Raw genomic sequence first — 20,914 nt, 5'->3', positions numbered from 1 at the left:
ACAGTGCTTCCGGCTGAACGTCAGCTCTGGGCATCTGCGGATCAGAGAGGTAGAGCTTCCTGCCTGAAGATGCACAGGCTGGATCCTCACTTTGACCTTACGAATTGGACCCTGCTGTCTCTCCACCCTCTGGAGCAAGCAATCACAGTCACCCCCTCCCCTGCTTCCTCAGACGGCTGCTGTGATTTGAATAACCAAGCAGGCTGCTGGATGTCCGGTAGTGACTGATTTGCTTGGCAAACAGACCCTCAGGTCTGCTGGTAATATGGAAAAACACTCAGCCCCACTGGGGTCTCTGTTTCCTCTCTCCACCCCCAAGGGCTGCTTAGGTTCCAGTTTTGCCCTTGCTTGACCTCCCGGGGGGCCCTAGTGCTTGTCTTCCCCTGGAGGCTGGAGAGTACCCTCAGGAACCTGGCAGAGGAGAAGGCGGAGGAATGGCAGGGCCCAAGGCAGAGGTAACTGGAGCCAGCTAAGTCTGCCCCCTGGGCCTGTCACAAAATTTGCATGGAGAGAATGAGACCTCTCTGTGACTTCCCCCTCCCTTCCCACCTGGAATAGTTCTCCTGGGCCTGAGGTCTGACAGCAGGTGGAGGAAGCAGCCCTGTGTGGGGGGGGAGCTGTTCCCGGTGGTGATGCCCCGTGCCTTCCTGGTCAGGAGTCGGCGTCCACAGCCACCCAACTGGGGCCACCTGCCTGACCAGCTCCGGGGACATGCCTATGTCCCAGGTGGGCCCCTCACTGGGCCTAGAGGTGAGGGGCAGGGGAGACACAAAGCATCACCATCTGGCTTCTCTCCTCAGACTGCAGCAGCCTGGGGGTGCCACTGACACACCAGTCTTCTGGCCTCCGGGACTCTTGGGCAGCGGTGAGTCTGCAGCTGGCCCACAAGACCCTGCTCAGTTTCACCCCTGCCCGCTCTCAGCCGCAAGAGAACCTGCCTGCCCCTTACCCCCTCGTGCCACTCCAGCCTCGGGACCTTCCCACCCATTGTCCTCTCTGCTGGAAATGCCTTTTCTTTTTTAGTAGTGGGCTCACTGTTAGCCCTCACCCCAAGTACCCTTTCCCCAGGGTGGGCAGCCACAGCCCCTGCCCCCAGGGATTCTCTGCCCAGTGGGGCAGAAGAACAGGATTCAAACCAATAATGGATGGTGGTTTGCATTATGTCAGAGAATCAGACAAGGTGACAGGAGCTGGATGGGGGATGGGGGAGGAGCTCTCAGAAGGGATACTCAGCTGTGCGTGCACCGGAAGAAGGAAAGCCCTAGGCGGGATGTAAATGTGCTGGAGATTATTTCAGTTTTTATTGGGAGCCAGAACTGTCCTAGGCAATGGGTGTTGAGGAGTAAGACAAAAACTCATTCCTTCCTGAAGCTTATAATCTGGTGGGAGCTGCAGGTATAGATAATAAAATTAGGGAAAAAAATATTATGTTGGAAGATGGTATGTACTATGGAGAAATAGAAAACAAAGGGCGATGGGGGGCAGGGTGGTCAGCGAAGGCCTTGGGGAGAGGGTGGCATAAGCACGCACAAACTGCAGTCTCCAGCCTTCCCAGACCTCCTTGGTTCCCAGTTCTAGGTGCTCCATTTGGTCCAGTGGAGGGGTGGGGTGGGGTCCTAACTCCCATGTCCCTCCCACAGCCCTCCCAGGGCACACTGACTGCCACTCCTAGGGGCCCTGGGATGCTTGGCTGGCCCCTCTGCCCCAAGGCTTCCCGTTGCAGCGCATGCTGACCCGGCACCTCAAGTGCCACAGCCCTGCCCACAACCACGTGTGCCACTGCTGTGGCAAGGGCTTTCACGACGCCTCTGACCTCAAGCGGCACATGAGGACTCACACGGGTAAGCGGCGGCAGGGACTGACTGGGAGGCGCTGCTGGGGGGGGATGGAACGAAATGGAGGGAGGTGCATGGGATGTGGAGTTTCCGTGCACTTGAGTTCCGTGCACAAGTGGGGCATGTGTTAGTGGGGCAGAGACTCAGCCTTCAGGAGGCTGGGAATACCATGCACCTTAGCTCCCAGCCAGTGGGTGTTGGGGTGGTGCCAAGGTGGGGGCCTGCTGAGGGATACAAAGAGAAAACAGGTACTGGTTACAGGATTCAGGTCCCGTATTGAAGGGTGCAAGGGAAATCCTCCTTCCTTCTCCTCCAGGGGAAGGAACATCCTGGTGAGGAGGGTGGGGACACACAGCTCCCACGTTTGCACGGGGTGGAGGTAGCGGATGGTGGGAAGCAGGCTGAGGTCTGGCGAACTTGGAGTAGGAAAGGGGGAATGCTCACAGAGGGCGAGGTCGGAGGGTGCTGGTCTGGGGGCCATTGCCCCGTCTGTCCTCTCTTCCTCTGGCCCACCTACGCAGGGATCTGGCCATTCCGCTGCGGAGCTTGCGGGAAAGCATTCACGCAGCGCTGCTCACTTGAAGTGCATCTTGCCAAGGCACATGGCCAGCTGGCCAGCTACGCTTATCGTGAGTGCCGTGAGAAGTTACATGCGTGTGAGGACTGCGGCTTCACCAGCTCGAGGCCTGACGCCTACGCGCAGCACCGCACCCTGCACCACGCTGCTTGAGACTGGGAACCCTGTGTCCAACCCGTGAGAGGGAAATAAACAGAGGAAAGGCACGCATAGAACACAGCATTTATTACACAAGGGGGAGAGTGGTTCACTCGGTCCAGCGGTGGCCGCAGTGTGGGGCTGTGCACACGTAATACAAGCGCATGGCATCCTGGCAGAAAGGATGTACGGTTAGGAAGGGTCTGGATCCACAGGGCTGGGTACAACACGAACCTCCATCCAGAGAAGCCTCACCCCAAAAGAACAGACTAGGGGGCTTTCCCCACTACTAAAGGTCCAGCTCGAGATGCCTGGAAGGGCAGGATCTCCCCAATATTGGTACCCCCACCCCTGGGAAGGACCAGGCCCAGGTCACTCCGAAAGCCTTGCTCTCACCACTCACCTCGGCCCGGGCACTGTGTGACTGGAAGAACACCGCCTCCTTGTGGCCGCACCTGAGGGGACAGTCAGCCACTCAGAGTCTGCCATACCCTTCCCTCCTCCCTTCTCCGTCCGGTGAGGATGAGCCACCTTCCCTCCCCAATACCAGCTGCGCGCTCACTTTTGGCAAGGGTGGTCTTCGGTCCGCGGCAACGTGGGGTCCTGGGACACGTCAGCGATGATCTGGGTCAGTTCGCTGAGGGAATAAAGGGTGAATAAGTATGCTTAGACCGGGCCTCCCAAGCCAACAACCCCGTCTCCGAGTTCGGGCCCTGCCACTCACTCCACTTCGTGCGTGATTTTGTTGACGTAGATGCAGCTGTTGTCGGCTTCCTGCTGGTAATCACAATTCCGGCACTGCGAGAGGGCGAGAGTGGCGGGAAGGGGGTCACAGAGAGATCCCCGATGGGACTGGGAGGGCATGGCCTTCCCCCGAGGGGATGACTAGGGGATGGAGTCTTGAGGTTGGGATCATTGGGTGTAATCGAGAATCACCTCGCGGATGGGCAAGACGAGAAAGTCGGGTTCACTAGGGGGACAGTTGGGAGGGTAGACCAGGACGGGGCGGCACTGGGAGTAGGGCCGGGCCACGTTGGGAACCTGTGGGCCGGTCACGGAACACCGGGGCGCCCGGCTGGCTCGCGCTCACCGCGTACAGCAGAATGCGGTTCTCCTTGTCCTCCTTGGGGTAAAGCATGTTGTTACTGTGGGGAGGGGGGAGGTCTGAGGTCAGTACTGGGGCCACTACTTGCTCCCCTTCCACAGTGCTGGCCGGGTCTCACCATTCCTGGCAGAATCGAATACCCACGAAGCCCGGCTCGTAGGTCCCATCGGGTTCCATGGCGACTCACTGCCCGCCTAGCCTTCAGCGCTTGCTCAGCCGCGCGACAGGTCGCGGGAAGGGTCAGATCTCTTAGCTTCGCCAAAAGAGGGGAGGAGCTGCGCACATGTAATGGCTCCCAGTGGCTTTGTGCTGGCTGATAGGAGGTTTGATTAATTACTTGCTTCAATCTTTTGATATCCTAGAATATGGCTTCCAACTTCTGGGCCTTTCTTCCTCAGTTTACAGAATAGTGTGGTACGAGAACTGGGAAAAATGATGCGTCACGTAACCCGCAAAGTGCTGAGTGTAAATGGAGAGGCCTTGGCTCTTTGCAGGTTGAAGGCCAGTGCACATGCGCGGACAGGGGTAGCTCTTGCCAGTCCTTCCTCTCGACTTCAGTCTTCGCCCGCCAGGCCGTTTCCCGTGACGCTATTGGAAGAACTGTGCACCGTGAGAGACTTCTCAGGATTGGCTGGGCCTACCCAGGACTTCTTCCTGGCCGCGGCGAAGAGACGCGGCGATTGGCGGACCCCCCCGGCGGGAGGGCGTGGATTGGCCAGGTCCGGGAGCAGGGGGAGGGGCTGATATCCCAGAAGCGGCGGCGGCGGCGGCTGCGGAGCCGGTGTGAGGCGGCTGACTGGGTTGCTGGACCCCGCAGGGCGCGGCGAGATGGAGGTGACGGGGTTGTCGGCGCCTACAGTGAACATTTTCATCAGCAGCTCACTCAACAGTTTTCGCTCCCAGAAGCGGTACAGTCGCAGCCTCACCATAGCTGAGTTCAAGGTGTGGCCGTGGGGGCGGGGTCCTGATGGGCGGGGCTAGTGTTGAGGGGGCGGGGTTAAGAAGAAATGGAGGGTCTTCTCCGCGCAGGGAAGGGGCCAGAGATAAGCCGAGGTTGCAGAGGTTCTGGACTGGACCTCAGCGGGGCGGGGCCAGAGGGAACCTGAGGTTCCAGAGAATGGGTGCGGGGCCAGAGAAAAAAAGAGGTTGCAGGGAGTGGGGGCAAGACCAGAGGAGGTGGGGCCAGGGATAACCAGGTGGGTCCTAAATGGTAGGTCTCTTGGAGGAGCGAGGAATGGGTGATGGTTATTGATACAAAGGGCGGAGCCTCAGGGCAGAGAGTGGGGCCACTGACAGCCTTCCACCTCGTCCCCGCCTCCCCATCTTGTTATCCCCACAGTGTAAACTACAGCTGGTTGTGGGCAGCCCTGCTTCTTGCATGGAATTGGAGCTGTATGGACCTGACGACAAGTTCTACAGCAAGCTGGATCAGGAGGATGCACTGCTGGGCTCTTACCCCGTAGATGACGGCTGTCGCATCCATGTGAGGCCTCCCTACCTGGGATCCCTCCTCTCCGTTCATTTATTTATTCAATAGATGCTTGATGTGCTTTGCGCTGTGTGATAACCAAAATAGGCCCTAACCGCATGGAGCTCCCAGTCCAGCAGTGCGAGAGACAGACCCATCACCAGACATTGGCAGCCAGATTGGTCTGGACTGGGCTGAGAAAAGCCTAGGGGACTGGAGGCCTCCAGAAGAGGTGCCTGACCCCACCTCGGGGTATCAGAAGGGACTTCCTGAAGTTAGGGATGCCTGAGTTGAGATCTGAAGGATGACCTAAGAGAAGAGGCGGGAGGGGCATTCTAGGCAGAGGGAACAGAGTGTGAGGTGGGTCAGGGTGAGCAAAGAGGCTCACATATTGGGAGAAGCCAGAACACAGAGGACCTCTGCATGCATCAGCTCACATCATCCTCTCTGTCCTCAGTCTTCCCCGCACCCCCAAAACTCTGCAGACGTCCTAGCATCCCAGGTGAACTTTGCATGTACTGTTCTCTGTGCCTGAATGTTTCTTTTTTCTATGCCCACATGGCTCACTCCTTCCTTCCAGTCTTTACTTAAATGTCACCTTCCGGGTGTGAGGGCTTCATTGCCCTCAGTATAAAATTTAAACCTCCTCCCTTTCCCACTTTCTTTGATTTTTGTCCTTCTCACTAATCACCTGTGGCATACTGTGTATTTTTCTCCAATACCTGGAACAGTGCCTGGCGCAGAGAGGATGCTCAGTGAAACATTGTTGAATGATGAGTTGAATGCATAAAATAATACTTGGAAAATGGCATAATTAACCCTATTTTGCAGAAGAGAAAACTTAGTTTCAGTATGAAATTTACTTTCCTGAGGAGAGACATAGCTAGAATTTTTACTTCAGTCTGCATGGCTCCAGAAGTTAGTGTACCCAGAGAACTGGGTCTTTTTTGTCTCTTTCAATTATTCATAACTGTTCACTGAGCATCCACATTATGCCAGGGATATAGCTGTGAATCAAGTCTGAGAAGGTCTGTGTTTTAGCTCTGTCCAGTGAGTGCGGTAGGCGTTAGCTAAATATTCACAGGAACAAACGTAAAGGGTCAGTGAGATGAGGGCCATGCAGGAGGAGATCACAGAGCTGGGAGATCCTATACTGGGGAGCCTGACCCATCAATGAGATCCAGGAGGACTTCCTGGAGGAGGTGCTGCCTGAACAGAGACCTGAAGTTAACTGAAGAAGGGGAAAGCGTGCTTCAGGAGGAGGGCACAACATGTGCAAACACTCTGAGGTGGGAGGGAGCAGAGTGGGGTACAGGGGCTGAAGAGTGACCTGTCCTGTTTTGGTGGGAAGTGGAAGCCAGGGGAGGACTCTGAGCCAGGAGGGTCCTGGTCTGACTCAGGTGTTCACAGGCTCCCTCTGATTGCATGTGGGGAACAGACAGTGGAGGAGAGAGGAGTAGGGAGACCAAGGAGGAGACTGCTTCCATAGTCCCGTTGAGGTTATGGGTCCTGGACCATTGTGGGAGCAGGTCGGGACTGTGCTGAGCCCATAGGACTGACTTTGGACTGACCTCGGCAGTCTCAGCCTTGGGATGCTGGGGGGTCAGGCAGGGCAGTGGCATCCTCAAACAGGAGGGTTTCACACATGGATTCAGGTATAGACAGGGTGCTGACTTCTGAGGCCATACAAGGAAAGTTTCCCAGAGGTGGAGCCTCTGGAGAATTTGTAGTTTTTCTAAAATTCTTTTTCTGTTTATAAATATCACCCATATTTCTTTTCTTTAAATTTATTTATTTATTTTTGTCTGCGTTGGGTCTTCGTTGCTGCACGCGGCTTTCTCTAGTTATGGCGAGCGGGGGGCTACTCTTTGTTGCAGTGAGCAGGCTTATTGTGGTGGTTTCTCTTGTTGCGGAGCACAGGCTCTAGACGCGCGGGCTTCAGTAGTTGTGGCTCGTGTGCTCTAGAGCACAGGCTCAGTAGTTGTGGTGCACAGGCTTAGTTGCCCTGCGGCATGTGGGATCTTCCCGGACCAGGGCTCAAACCCGTGTCCCCTGCATTGGCAGGCAGATTCTTAACCCCTGTGCCACCAGGGAAGCCCTCACACATATTTCTTGCAACAACGAATGACAGCAACCTCAGACTTAGAAAAACCCCTGATATAGAAAGTGGAGATTCTTAGTGATCGTTAGCCAGAAATAAGGGCCGTTTCAGTTTTGCCTAGTGACTCAGGCCAAACGCTTTAGGGTGTTCCTCACCCTTGTCTTTCCCTCACACCCACATCTAATCTGTCCGCAGATCCATGGGCTCCACCCACAAAAATCTATCCAGAATCCAGATTCTCCTCCCTCACTGCCCCCACCCTGGCCCAGCCTCCATCTTCTCCCTCCTGGACCATCACACAAGCCGTCTCCCTGCTCCCATCCCTGTGCCCCTCCATCTGCTTCCCACACTCAGCTGAGGGAGCGTGTAAACACTTGTGTCAGATCAGAGCCTTCCTGGCTGAGCCCTTCCCTGGCTGCATCTCATTCTAGGTAAAAGCCAAAGTCTGCAGTGATCTATTGTGTCTCCCACTCTCCCCCTGGCTCACTCCACTGCCGCCGTGCTGGCCCTGCTGTTTCTCAAAGGAGCTAAAGACATTTCTACATCTGGGACTTTGTGCTTGTTCCTTCAGGCCTGTCTCAGACATCCCCTCCTTCCAGAAGCCTCTTTGTTGTATTTGTCTGCATAGAACCTTGTCGTCATCTGGTGTTTAATACCCATCTCTGTGCATTTGTTTCTGGTTGGCCTCCCAGCAGAATGAGCACTCCTTGAGGGCAGGGATTGATCTATTTTTGTACCGTGTCCCTAGTACCCAGCACGGGGCCCAGCTGGGTGCCTTGGAGGAGCTCATCAGGTGATGAGTGAATAAATGTTGGGGGTGGTACAGAAGAGATGCACCAGGATCTGGAAGTTGGGGTCAGCCTAGGAGGGTCCCAGAGGTCCAGAGAGGATAGACACACTGCCCGGAGGGTTCATGAGCAAGGCCCGAGCTCTGCCCTTCGGTTCCAGTGTCCTGGGGCCATCAGTGATGTGGATGTCAGTATGTAGGGGTCATCTGGAAGCAGATGCAGCCTCCAGGGCCTTGGATGGGTGGTAGAGAGGGAGATGGCCATTGTAGACACCTGCTCTCACCCCTTCGGCTGGGCTCAGGGCAGGCAAGAAGGCTGGGGTAAAGGTGAGGGTAGAGTAATGTGGTTTTTCCGAGACAGGAGAGACTTAAATCTACGGAACGCTCCAACGTGCAGCCACACTCGCCCCCCGCAGCATCCCAGGCCTCTCTGCCCAGACCCTGATCCCCACTGACCTCCCTCCCCTCACTACAGGTCATTGACCACAGCGGTGCCCGTCTTGGGGAGTATGAGGACATGTCCAAGGTGGAGAAATACGAGATCTCACAAGAAGCCTACGACCAGAGGCAAAGTACGGGGTGCCCAAGGAGGGGTGGGGGCTAGGGGAGGGGGTGGGGAGCAGACAGGATAGACGGGGACACTGAGGGCGAGTCGGTGGTGTGGGCAGTGGGGCAGGCAAGCATGGGGGAGTGGAGGGGGCGGGGTGAGGTTGGCGTGGGGACAGACGGCTCATGGGAGAACAGTCAGGGGTGGACGGGCATGAGGTGTGAATGGAGGCTGGGGGGTGTGGCCGAGTGCAGGCAGGCAGACAGGGCCATGAGAAAGTAGAGGGGGCCTGAGAGGAAGGTCTGGGGTGTGTATGTGGGGTCAGATAGGGGGGCGGTCAGGGTCACGCTGGGGGCACGGTGTAGGGGACAGAGCATGGTAGAATACGTGGAACCGACAGGACAATGGGGTGCGGGCATGTGGGGACAGGTGAGAATGTGTGGTGGGGAAGATGAAGGTTTCCGAGCCTGGGTGGAGGCAAGCATGATACTGAAGGGACGGGAGGATGGGGTGCCGCGAAAGACTGCAAGCAGGCACCTTCCTTTTAGTTTCGGGATTGTGGGGAGGCCCAGGGGTCCTGGGGAGAGGCCAGGGCTGTGGTGGGAGACTTGGGGGGCTTGGGTGACAGCCCTTCAACACCCAGCACGGAAGCGTTTCCCTCGGAGTGTTGGCCCCGTGCGGGTGGCAGATTATCTCGTTAGGCCAGAGGTCTCCCAGGTGGTCTCCCATGTCTGACCCTCACCCCCTACCCCACCCACAGACTCAGTCCGCTCCTTCCTGAAGCGCAACAAGCTAGGTCGATACAGTGAAGAAGAGCGGGCACAGCAGGAGGCCGAGAGCTCCCAGCGCCTTACTGAGGAGGAGGCCCAGGCCAGTGCCATCCCCGTGGGCAGCCGCTGTGAGGTGCAGGCGCCTGGGCAGCCCCCTCGCCGGGGCACCGTCATGTATGTAGGTACGTGGCTCACCGGGGCCTCGTGTCCTGCCTTGAGGTGGGCAGTGCTGGGGACCCAGCCCTCAAGGGGATCTCAGTCCAGGAAGGGAGACGGACCCAGGGGCTAACTCTGACAGCCTGGTATGTTCACAGCAGGGAAGTGGGAAGCAGAGGCCACATGACCTGAATTGTGATGGAGGAAGTGGAGGCCAGAGGGATCAATTCTGAGGTGAAAGCCTGGGGGCACAGTGGTCAGAGCTGAGATGGGGAAACAGGCAGAATTATTAGGCCTGTGATAGGGGAAGCACAGACCGAAGTGATCAGGGCACACCCGGGCCATGGGCAAGGCTGGACTGTGCTGGGCCTCGGAGACAGGAGAGAGCAGTGTGGGGTTTTTTTTGGTTTTTTAATAACAGTTTTATTAAGATAAAACTTATATACCATAAAATTCACCCATTTAGGGAACTCCCTGGCGGTCCAGTGGTTAGGACTCCACACTATCACTGCCAAGGGCCCACATTCAGTCTCTGGTTGGGGAACTAAGATCCTCCTAGCTGCGCCACACAGCCAAAAAAAAAAATCACCCATTTAAAGAGTATCATTCATTAGCTTTTAGTTCACAGGAATCGTGCAACCGTCACCAGAGTCAGTTTTACATTTTCATCACCCTAAAAGGAAACGCTATAACCATTAGCAGCTACTCCCCATTTCTGAAACCCCAGCGCCCCCAGTCCACATAGCTGGCTACTAATCTATGTTATGTCTCTATAGACTTGCCTATTCTGGAAGTTTCATTTAAATGGAGTCATATAATACGTGGTCTTTTGAGACTGGCTTCTTTCACTAGAACCATAATTTCAAGGATCATCCATGTTGTAGTATGCGGCAGTATTTCATTTCTTTTTATTACCAAATAATATTGCATTGTATGCAACACCACATTTTATTTATTCATTCATCAGTTGAAGAACATTTGGCTCCTTCCCACTTTTTGGCTATTACAAATAACGTTGCTTTGAGTATCCCTGTTTAAGTTTTTGTGCGGACATGTGTTTTTATTTCTTTGTACCTAGGAGTGGAATTGCTGGGTCACAGAGTAACTCTTTCACTTTTTGAGGAGCTGCCACACTGTTTCCACAATGGCTGCACCATTTTACATTCCCACCAGCGATGAATGAGGGCTCCAGTTAATCCACGCCCTCATCAGCACTTACTATTACCTGTCTTTTTGATTACGGTCATTCTAATGGGTATGAAGTGGTAGAGCATTATGGTTTTGATTTGCGTTTCTGTGATGGCCAATGATATTGAGCCTCTTTTCAGGTGCTTAACAGCCATTTGTAGATCTTCTTTAGAGAGATGGCTTATTCAGATCTTTTGCCCAGTTTTTAATTGGGTGGTTTGTCTTTTTGTTGTTGATTGGTGTGTTAGGGCTGCCATATCAAAGTACCACACACCAGGTGGCCTAAAAAACAGAAATTTGTTTCTCACAGTTCTGGAAGCGGGAAGTCTAAGATTAAGGCTTTGGCAGGTTTGATTTCTTCTTAGGCCTCTCTCCTTGGCTTGCACATGGCCACCCTCTCTGTGTGTCCTCACATGGTCTTTCCTCTGTGGGCTAGCACATCCCTGGAGTCTTTGTCCAGATAACCTCTTATGAGGATGTCAGTCAGCCTGGATTAGATCCCACCCTAACGGCCTTATTTTAACTTAGTTATCTCTTTAAAGGCCCTGTCTCCAAATACAGTCACATTCTCAGCTACTGAGGGTTAGGGCTTCAACATGTGAACTTGCGGGGGACACGGTACAGCCCATAACAAGTTGTAAGAGTCCTTTATGTATTCTAGATACAATTCCTTTATCAGATATATGATCTGCAAATATTTTCTCCCATTCTGTGGGTTGGTTGTCTTTTTACAGTCTTGATAGTGTCCTTTGAAGCACAAACATTTTTGGTTTTTATGAAGTCCAATTTTTTTTTCTTTTTTTGCTTATGCATGTGGCATTATATGTAAGAGGTCAATGCCTAATAGAAGGTCACAAAGATTTAAACCTGTGTTTTCTTCTAAGGGTGTTATAGTGTTACATATTACATTTAGGTCTTTGACCCATTTTGAGTTAATTTTGGGTTATGGTGTGAGGTAGGAGTTCAACTTCATTCTCTTGCATGTGGATATCTAGTTGACCCAATACGATTTGTTGGAAAGACTGTTCTCTCCTCATTGGACTGTCTTGGCACCCTTGTCAGAAATCATTTGGCCATAAGCAGTGTGGGTTTTATGCTGAGCAAGACGGGCAGTTTTTGAGGAATTTGGGACAAGGCAGTGGTGCTGTTTCCCTTTGATTTTTACAGAGCCCCCTTTGGCTGGGGGTGTTGAGTGAATGGGGGTCAGGGTAGGAACAGGGAGACCAGTGAAGGGGGCTACCATATTGATGTGGGCAGGAGGTGGTGGTTGTCCTGGGTGGTAGCAAGGAGTGGTTTTTGCCAGGACAGGCTTTATACTCAGTGGGCAGGTGCGAATCTGGGGTGAACTGCCTAAGGAGGTTTCATTGGGATTTCTCCCCTGGGCAGGACTTACAGATTTCAAGCCTGGCTACTGGATCGGTGTCCGCTATGATGAGCCGCTAGGGAAAAACGATGGCAGGTAGAGATCCCCCGTGTAGCGTCTGTGTGTGTGCCTCTGTGCGCGTATGTGTGCATTTATGTGTAAGTGCATACATGTACTACTGGGGGAGCCCAGCCATGCTGGCATCTGGAGTAGGAGCCCTCTGACACTGCCTTCCCCATCATGCCCTGCAGTGTGAATGGGAAACGCTACTTTGAATGCCAGGCCAAGTACGGCGCCTTCGTCAAGCCATCCGTTGTGACGGTGGGGGACTTCCCCGAGGAGGACTACGGTTTGGACGAGATGTGATGCCCAAGGAAGGGCACCCCCCTGCTCCAGCTAACTCACCTATTGCCCTTCCCTGTGTGTGTCCATGGCCCTTTCCCCATGACCCCATTTTTATTTTATTCACTTGACCCTCGCCATTGACTTTTGAGACACATGTATTAAATTTGCCGGAAACCTGGGAAGTGTTTGGAAGACTCAATGATTATGGGGGGGCTGGGGACAGCTGGGTAGGGGAGGGGAGGGAGAGGGGATACCCCTTGTTTTTTTTCAATTTTTTTAATTTTTTTTATTTTTTGCGGTATGTGGGCCTCTCACTGTTGTGGCCTCTCCCATTGTGGAGCACAGGCTCCAGACGTGCAGGCTCAGCGGCCGCGGCTCACGGGCCCAGCCGCTCCGCTGCATGTGGGATCTTCCCGGACCGGGGCACGAACCCGCGTCCCCTGCATCGGCAGGCGGACTCTCAACCACTGTGCCACCAGGGAAGCCCTACCCCTTGTTTTTAAGGAATATGTATATACAACTCGAAACTTGTTCCTATTTCATTGGCCAGAATTCTGTCTCATGGCCACTTGTAGTTGCAAAGGTGGCTGGGAAATGTAGTTTTTATACTGGGTGGCCATTTCCTTGCCAAATATCAGAAGTTCCTCCAGCTACAGAAGCTGGGGAAAAGGGATATTGGGGTCAACAAGTAGTTCTACCACTGTCCCTGTGGGTGGGGGACCCGTTCACTTAATATTTAAAAGAAAAAAGAAATCTCAAGTCTTTAGAAGTAGCATGAGGCCCCTCACAGCATCGTAGAGCTGGGCAAAGAGGTCTGCGCCCTCAGATATGTGACGTGTGCATGCAGCCCAGGCATTCTAGGGAGGCTGTTCCACCATGTGTGTGTCTGCATGTGCAGTGACTCCTCATTAGCTCCTTGAAGGGATTCCTGATGGAATGACTATTTGGGAGGTTCTACTTAATTGTTAAAATGACTTTATTATAGCTTCTGGAGAAGAAGTTGGCACTGGTGGGAGCAACCGCAGTAAGCAGAATAAGGTTGAAATGCTTGAGAGCTGAAGGGGTCCTTGGGGAAGCTGCTCACGTGCACATACAGCCTGATGCATACATCCTCTCATGCCCACTGTAAGGTACGTGGACCCACTCAGATACACAGAACATTCACACACCTGGACTCATACTCAAACACCGGAAACACAGACACTAGAGGTCACATGTACAGAAATACAGTCAGTGCACAAAGATTCTGTCCCCCCGACACAGGGGAGCCACACTTACAGGATACGCTCAGATTCACATCAAACACCCATCTGGGATAGACATACACCTACACACACGCACACACACATATCAATGAAGTTGTCGATCTACAAAACAAAACTGGTTACTTTATAAAAGGACTCCAAGGCTTAGATCCCTTCCACATGAGGGAGTTGTCAGAGTGAGGAGCATTAGAGGGGGTGTCCCCAAATTCTCAACCAGAATCTACCAACCTTAGTTCAGCCAGAGCTCAGCAGAATTAGCTCAGCATTGAGGACCTGAGGCTCACTTTAAGATCAGGCCCAGTGTGCACCCCCATGTGATGAGGCCAAAGAATAAGGGCAGGAAGACGATCACATGCTCTCCTGGACACAGTGATCACCCAAAGTCATACCTCCAAGCTCCAAGCAAGGGTCACAGCATCAGTGTATAAGAGGATCTGTCAAGCTGCAGTGGAAGATCTAAGCACAGACTTCCAGGGTGTGCTTTAATGCCTTCCAGCTGTCAGCATGGAAGAAGCTGTACCCATCAGAACATGGGAAACATTAAAATTTTTGATGACAATGGAAGGGATCATGCTGGTAATTTCTAATTAGGAAACCTACACTTGCTGTGTGAAAGTCAACCACAGTTAGGGATTGGGGAGGCACATTTTACAGAATGACCTGGTGCTTAAGCTTTAAGGGGTCCAGAAAGGAAAGGGGACAGTAGTCAATGTGTTAAGGCAATACCAGCTGCTGTAACAAATATCCCCCTACACACACAGTCCGGTGCAGAGTTTCTGGTTGATTGACAGCAATCTCCATGATTCACACACCCAGACTCCATACTGGGGCTCCATCATCTTCATGTGCCTGGAATTATCTGCTTCCAGGTGGCAAATAGGAGAAGACAGTGTGGGGATGTTTCACCATTTTCTTTAAAAACATGTTCTACATGTTCCATTTCTGCTCATATTGTATTGATGAGTACGTGTCAGTCATGCAGCCACCCTAGATGCAGAGTGGGCTTTGGAACATACTCCTGGGCTGAGCAGCTCCCTCCCAGCCACTACTATGAAAATGGACCGTGGGTTTTGGCGGCTCCAGCATTGACCACCCTTTACCAGGTCCCCAGATCCATAACCTCAGGGGAAGCGGCAGGAAAGGGCCATGGGATCCACCAGGCCCATTAAATCCTCCTGTCCCCCAACCAGCTGCCTGTGCCTGACCTGCAGCATCCACCACGCTGCCCTTAATCCTCAGGTCAGTGCAGATGGAAGACACTGAATGTCCAGCACTCTTTCCCCACATTTTTTGAGTCCTCCCAATCCCCACTGTATGTCAGGCTTGATGCTGGAAACACACTCATGAAATGAACACAGTACTGGCTTGGGAGTTGAAGGCAGACAAACATAATTACCAAACATTTCTTCTTTTTTATCTTTTTTTTTTTTTGACTGTGATATTTCATTATGAATAAGGTTGCTGGCAGTAGGGGAAGGGAGAATAAAATCACTAAATTTGCCAGGTGGTGCTGGTACGAGGGAAGGGATGGGATGGAGGAGACTTGAATAGGAGTCATGTGAACAAACGGGGACTGGGCTTTGTAGGCTTGAAGTAATCCCTTCCGTGATTCATGGCTGATCAGAAACTTGATCCCAGTGCTAAATTTAGGCTGAATACCTTTGTCCTGGAACTGAGCTAAATTGCTAACTCAATATGCTAATAGCCCACTTGAGTTCATTCACGTACCAGTTACAAACTTGGAATAATTCAGTAGGTTAACAGGTGGTGCAACCTTAGGAATAGCTAGACAGCCTAGGTTCAAACCCCAGCTGTGTCACCAGCTGGGCACTGGACAAGTCCTTCTCCCTGGGTTTCAGCCTCATTTCTTTCCGTTGCGGAGCACAGGCTCCGGACGCGCAGGCTCAGCAGCCATGGCTCACGGGCCCAGCCGCTCCGCGGCATGTGGGATCTTCCCGGACCGGGGCACGAACCCATGTCCCCTGCGTCGGCAGGCGGACTCTCAACCACTGCGCCACCAGGGAAGCCCTCAGCTTCATTTCTTAATTGAAGCCGATAATAGTACCTACCAAACGATTTTGTGAGCATTAAATGAGCTAGCACATGTAAAGCACTTAAATTCAGAGCCAGGCACGCAGGTAAGTGCTGTATAAGCCATAGGAATAAAAATGCTTATATACAGTCAACAGTTACAATGCTGGCTTCATTTAATCCTCACAGTGGGCCCTGTCCCCAATTTCTTCACCGTTTTCACCTCCCCACCCCATCTTTCCTGGCCCAATTCTGGGGTCACCCTCCCCGAAAGGGGTTCCCAGGACAGCGCCCGCCTCCCAAGTCCCTGCAGGCTCTGCAACCCTAATCTCTGCACTGTCCCAGACTCGGGCAATAACCTCTCAGTCGCCACGTGGGGGCAGCAGCGCACTGCTCCGCGCACCGTGCGCGCGGTGCATTGTGGGATGTAGTCTCGCTGGTATTGACAGGCGTCTCCCAACCTAACACGCAAACTACATTTCCCAGAAAAGCATGCGACACCCTCGGCCTAACCTTGCTCACGTCTGGAAGCGGAGGTCTTGCTCCCGCCCTGCGGCGCAGGGAATTGTGGGGTTTGGCTCCCTCGCGGAGGACGGGGCTGCGCAGGTGCGGGAGGCCTGCCGAGCCGGCCATGGTTTAATCAGAGAGCGAGAACAAATGTCTTCCCTCCCGCTTTCCTGCATCTCCACCGGTCACTCTCAAGGGTCTCGGTTAACTCTCAAGCTGGGTCAAGGAGCGCCCATCTTAAAGGAAAAAATATCCCTTTTCCCCTCTTACCTGTCACCCAACTTCAGTAATTGTCAGCATTTGGCCAATCATGTTCAGTTTTTCTGACCTCCCCCTATTTCTCCCGTAATTAAATCTCAGCAGAGACTTCCCTGGTGGTCCAGCGGGTAAGACTCCGCTGCCAATACAGGGGGCCAGGGTTCGATCCCTGGTTGGGGAACTAGATCCCGTAAGCGTGCCATAACTAAAAGATCCCGCATGTGGCAACTGCGACCCAGTGCAGCCTAAATAAATAATTAATAATTTAAAAAATCTCAGGCAACATATCACCTCATCCAGAAATGTGTTTCTATATGTGTCTCTAAAAGGTATGAGTTCTTTGTCACACCTAATTGCAATAATTCTTTAATATGATTTAATATATGGTCAGTGTTATTATATATGAAACAAAGTCCCCATTTGTTTCATAAATGTCTTTTTACTGTTGGCCTGTTCAAATCAGAATCCAAGTAGGGTTCAGGCAGTGCCTTTGGCTGATAGAGCTCTAAGTCTTCTATTCTACAACTTCCCTGTGGGATCTCCCACTGTCTGATTTGGCTGGTTGTACCCCCCTGATGTCCTTTAATATATTCCTCTATCCCAGTGTATCCTGCAAACTGGTAGATCCAAAAGCTGGGTCAGATCCAGGTTCAATTTTAGGATAAATACACTTTATGGGTGGTGGTGAGTTTTTGCATCAGGAGGCACATACTATCAGGTTCTCTCTTTTTGTGATGTTAAGATCCAATGTTGGATTTTGTGTTGTCGGCCTGATCCATCCCTTATAAAACCACAGCCAAACTTCAGAAAAGAGGTGTCTACATGGCCCTTACTGCAACCCTCTCCTAACTCCACAAAAACTAAACTCTTTCTATTGCTAAAGCCCTTCCTTGGGACTTCCCTGATGGCGCAGTGGTTAAGAATCCGCCTGGCAATGCAGGGGACATGGATTTGAGCCCTGATCTGGGAAGATTCCACATTCCGCGGAGCAACTAAGCCATGCGCCACAGCTACTGAGCGTATGTGCCACAACTACTGAAGCCTGCGTGCCTTAGAGCCCATGCTCCACAACAAGAGAAGCCACCACAATGAGAAGCCTGCACACTGCAACGAAGAGTAGCCCCTGCTCACCACAATTAGAGAAAAGCCTGCACGCAGCAATGAAGACCCAACACAGCCATAAATAAATAAATAAATTTTTAAATAAATAAAAAATAAAGCCCTTCCTTGTTGCTAAACTCAAGAGGCAGCTCTTCACCTCAACTTACTGGTCCTGCAATGACAGCTGCCATTTAGATCTATGGTTCTCAAGCTTTTGTGTCTCAGGACTTCTTTACATTCTTAAAAATCGTTGAGGCCTCAAAGAGCTTTTGTTGGGCTTCCCTGGTGGCGCAGTGGTTGAGAATCTGCCTGCCAATGCAGGGGACACGGGTTCGAGCCCTGGTCTGGGAAGATCCCACATGCCGCGGAGCAACTGGGCCCGTGAGCCACAACTACTGAGCCTGCGTGTCTGGAGCTTGTGCTCCGCAACAAGAGAGGTCTCGACAGTGAGAGGCCCGCGCACCGCGATGAAGAGTGGCCCCCGCTCGCCGCAACTAGAAAAAGCCCACACACAGAAACGAAGACCCAACACAGCCAAAAATAAATAAATTTTTTTAAAAAAAGAGCTTTTGTTTATGAGGTTTATATCTGTAGCTATTTACCGCTTTGGAAATTAAAATGTTTAAACATTCTTTTAAAAGTAATAAACGATTACATGTTAACTATTCATTTTTTATAAAAAGTAACTTTTGAAAAAACTAGCAAGAAGAGTGGCATGGTTTTACATTTTGAAAATCTTTTTTAGGGAATTCCCTCGTGGTCCAGTGGTTTGCACTCCATGCTTTCACCGCCGAGGGCCAGGTGGGGGAACAAAGATCCAGCAAGCCGCGCGCGGTCAAACAAACAAAACCTTTTTAACGTCAGGCTTAAGAGAAGATAGCTGGATTCTCATATCTGCTTTTGCATGCAAACTATTGAATATTATCATATAACCTCTGAAAACTCCTCTGTACACTCGTGACAGAATTCGAGTGGAAAAGGAAAAAAGGATATTAGTATATAATAATAATAGTATTATTATGAAAGTAGTTTTAACTTCAAAGACCCCCTGAAAAGGTCTCAAGGACACCCAGGTGTACCCAGTGTTTGAAATATCCAAACATTCCCCGTGACAATCCTGATTTCTGGCTTCCACACTGGGGTATCTGACAACACACAGCCCGCTTCTCTACTAGATCTGCCGTACCTGTCAGGACCTAACTGGGACACAGAAACCACTCCTATTCGAAAAAACAGGGACATTAACACATGGAGATGGTTATACAGCCGTTGGAGGAGCTGAGGGGCCAAACAGGAGCCAGTAAACCAATGGGAAATTAGATCAGCAGGAAGCTGCTAGAGCTCCTCCCTCTTTCTGGTCTCCTGCCCACATTTCCCATTGGCAGAACCCTAGGAGCGTCTAGATGAAGGGGAGACTGAGAACTGTGGCCTGGAACAGAAAGGGGAGGTCAAGGAACAGATGGGATATATACAGCCCAGAGCAGCACAGCATGGTACCCCCTCTGCACCGGGGTTCCCACCATGGCTTGTTGTTTGACCCCGACCCTGCTTACTGATTTACATGACATGTCTGGCTGCTTTAGGATTAGAGTTTTAGAGGTTAAATTTGTGATCTCTGGGACTTCCCTGGTGGTCCAGTGGTTAAGACTCCTCACTTCCAATGTAGGGAGCGCGGGTTCCTTCCCTGGTCGGGGCCAACAAGATCCCATGGGCAGTGCAGCCAAAACATTAAAAAAAAAATTTTGTAATCCCTGTTGTGATTGTTTTATTTATTTTTATTGGAGTAAAATTGCTTTACAATGTTGTGCTAGTTTCTGCTGTACAATGAAGTGAATCAGCTGTATGTATGCCTATATCCCCTCCCTCTTGGACCTCCCTCCCCCCTTCCCCCCCCATCTAGGTCATCACAGAGCATGAGCTGAGCTCCCTGTGCTATACAGCAGGTTCCCCCTAGCTATCTATTTCACACATGGTAGTATATTTATGTCAAACCTAATCTCCCAGTTTGTCCCACCCTACCCTTCCCCCCACCACCATGTCCACATGTCTGTTCTCTATGTCTGCATCTCTATTCCTGCCCTACAAAATAAGTTCATCTGTACCATTTTTCTAGATTCCACATATATGCGTTAATATACGATATTTGTTTTTCTCTTTCTGGCTTACATCATTCTGTATGACAGACTCTAAGTCCATCCAGGTCTCTACAAATGATCCAATTTCGTTCCTTTTTACGGCTGAGTAATATTCCATTGTATATATGTACCACATCTTCTTTATCGATTCATCTATCGTTGGACTTTTAGGTTGTTTCCATGTCCTGGATATTGTAAATAGTGCTGCAATGAACATTGAGGTACCTGTGTCCTTTTGAATTATGGGTGGTGGTTTTAAAATATGTCCACAACGCACCCAAAACTAACATAATATTGTACATCAACTCAGTTAAAAAAAGAGAACATAAACAAATAAATAAATAAAAGATAAAGTATTTCCACAAATTCTTTGACACTTCTCTAAGAGCCCTCCAATTGTGTATGGGTTGGACTTAGTGCCTTTCTTCTAAGGAATAGAACATAACAGAAGTAATGGTGTGGGACTTCTAAGATCAGGTCATAAAAAGCATTGTATCTTCATCCTGCTCTCTCTCTGGGATCACTGGCTCTGCAAGAAGGCAGGTTTCCATATGTGATAAAACTCAAGCATCCCTATAGATGAGAAACTGAGTCCTGCCACAAGTCAGCAAGGAACTGACTGAGAACTCCTGCCAACAGCCCTGTGCATAGGCCAGGAGTAGGCCAATAGGAATAGGGAACTCTTGAGTTCCTGACCCATAGAAAATATGAGATAATAAATATTGTTTTAAGCTATTAAATTTTGGTTTTAATTTGTTAGCAGCAATAACTACCTAATGCATCTGTGTTCCAGTTATCTGTAACTGCATTAAATGGGTTTTTTTGTTTTTGTTTTTTTGCCGTACGCGGGCCTCTCACTGTTGTGGCCTCTCCGGTTGCGGAGCACAGGCTCCGGACGCGCAGGCTCAGCAGCCATGGCTCACGGGCCCAGCTGCTCCGCGGCATGTGGGATCTTCCCGGACCGGGGCATGAACCTGCGTCCCCTACATCGGCAGGCGGACTCTCAACCATTGTGCCACCAGGGAAGCCCACTGCATTAAATTTTATCTAAACTTCAGCAAGTTAAAACAGCCACTTTATTTTTCCTGTTTTCCTGTTTTGTAGATCAGGAATTTGGGATGAGCTTGGCTTGAGATCTCTCCTGTGTTTGAATCAGAAGTTGGCTGGGGCTGGAGTCATCTCAAGGCTTGACCAGGCAGGATTTCCAAAGTGACTCAGCAACTTGGCTGCCAGTGAC

General features: G+C 51.3%; 3 protein-coding genes across 3 annotated transcripts; 2 read left to right on the top strand and 1 right to left on the bottom strand.

Moving 5' to 3' along the window:
• Positions 1–632: 632 nt before the first annotated feature.
• Positions 633–2,565, top strand: OVOL3 (ovo like zinc finger 3). Its single transcript, XM_059999494.1, is given in 5 exon segments — positions 633–726; positions 801–865; positions 1,641–1,707; positions 1,710–1,841; positions 2,357–2,565. Coding segments are annotated over 5 exon segments (567 nt in total).
• A 50-nt stretch (positions 2,566–2,615) lies between these two features.
• Positions 2,616–4,078, bottom strand: POLR2I (RNA polymerase II subunit I). The gene is made up of 6 exons (XM_059999500.1): positions 3,774–4,078; positions 3,641–3,695; positions 3,275–3,348; positions 3,113–3,187; positions 2,954–3,005; positions 2,616–2,722 (listed from the first exon to the last, which is right to left on the bottom strand). Exons 1-6 carry the CDS (start codon positions 3,830–3,832, stop codon positions 2,660–2,662), a joined length of 378 nt encoding a protein of 125 aa, XP_059855483.1. The 5' UTR covers positions 3,833–4,078; the 3' UTR covers positions 2,616–2,659.
• Positions 4,079–4,382: 304 nt separating this feature from the next.
• Positions 4,383–12,557, top strand: TBCB (tubulin folding cofactor B). The gene is made up of 6 exons (XM_059999477.1): positions 4,383–4,597; positions 4,995–5,138; positions 8,487–8,583; positions 9,319–9,510; positions 12,059–12,131; positions 12,287–12,557. The coding sequence occupies exons 1-6, from the start codon at positions 4,484–4,486 to the stop codon at positions 12,399–12,401; spliced, it is 735 nt and encodes a 244-aa protein (XP_059855460.1). The 5' UTR covers positions 4,383–4,483; the 3' UTR covers positions 12,402–12,557.
• The last annotated feature ends 8,357 nt before the right edge of the window (positions 12,558–20,914 follow it).

The sequence above is a fragment of the Delphinus delphis genome, chromosome 20, assembly GCF_949987515.2.
Source record: "Delphinus delphis chromosome 20, mDelDel1.2, whole genome shotgun sequence".
Classification (NCBI taxonomy): Eukaryota; Metazoa; Chordata; class Mammalia; order Artiodactyla; family Delphinidae; genus Delphinus; species Delphinus delphis.
Note: the sequence above shows the minus strand (reverse complement) of the source record. Positions and strands in the feature narration are given on the sequence as shown.

Excerpts from the sequence above, each read along its gene's own strand:
- POLR2I (XM_059999500.1), bottom strand. The coding sequence starts at position 3,832 with ATGGAACCCGATGGGACCTACGAGCCGGGCTTCGTGGGTATTCGATTC. Across the intron at positions 3,696-3,773 it reads ATTCGATTCTGCCAGGAATG|TAACAACATGCTTTACCCCA; the intron begins GTGAGACCCGGC and ends CCCTCCCCACAG. Across the intron at positions 3,188-3,274 it reads AAAATCACGCACGAAGTGGA|CGAACTGACCCAGATCATCG; the intron begins GTGAGTGGCAGG and ends TTATTCCCTCAG.
- TBCB (XM_059999477.1), top strand. The coding sequence starts at position 4,484 with ATGGAGGTGACGGGGTTGTCGGCGCCTACAGTGAACATTTTCATCAGC. Across the intron at positions 4,598-4,994 it reads TCACCATAGCTGAGTTCAAG|TGTAAACTACAGCTGGTTGT; the intron begins GTGTGGCCGTGG and ends TTATCCCCACAG. Across the intron at positions 12,132-12,286 it reads CTAGGGAAAAACGATGGCAG|TGTGAATGGGAAACGCTACT; the intron begins GTAGAGATCCCC and ends CATGCCCTGCAG.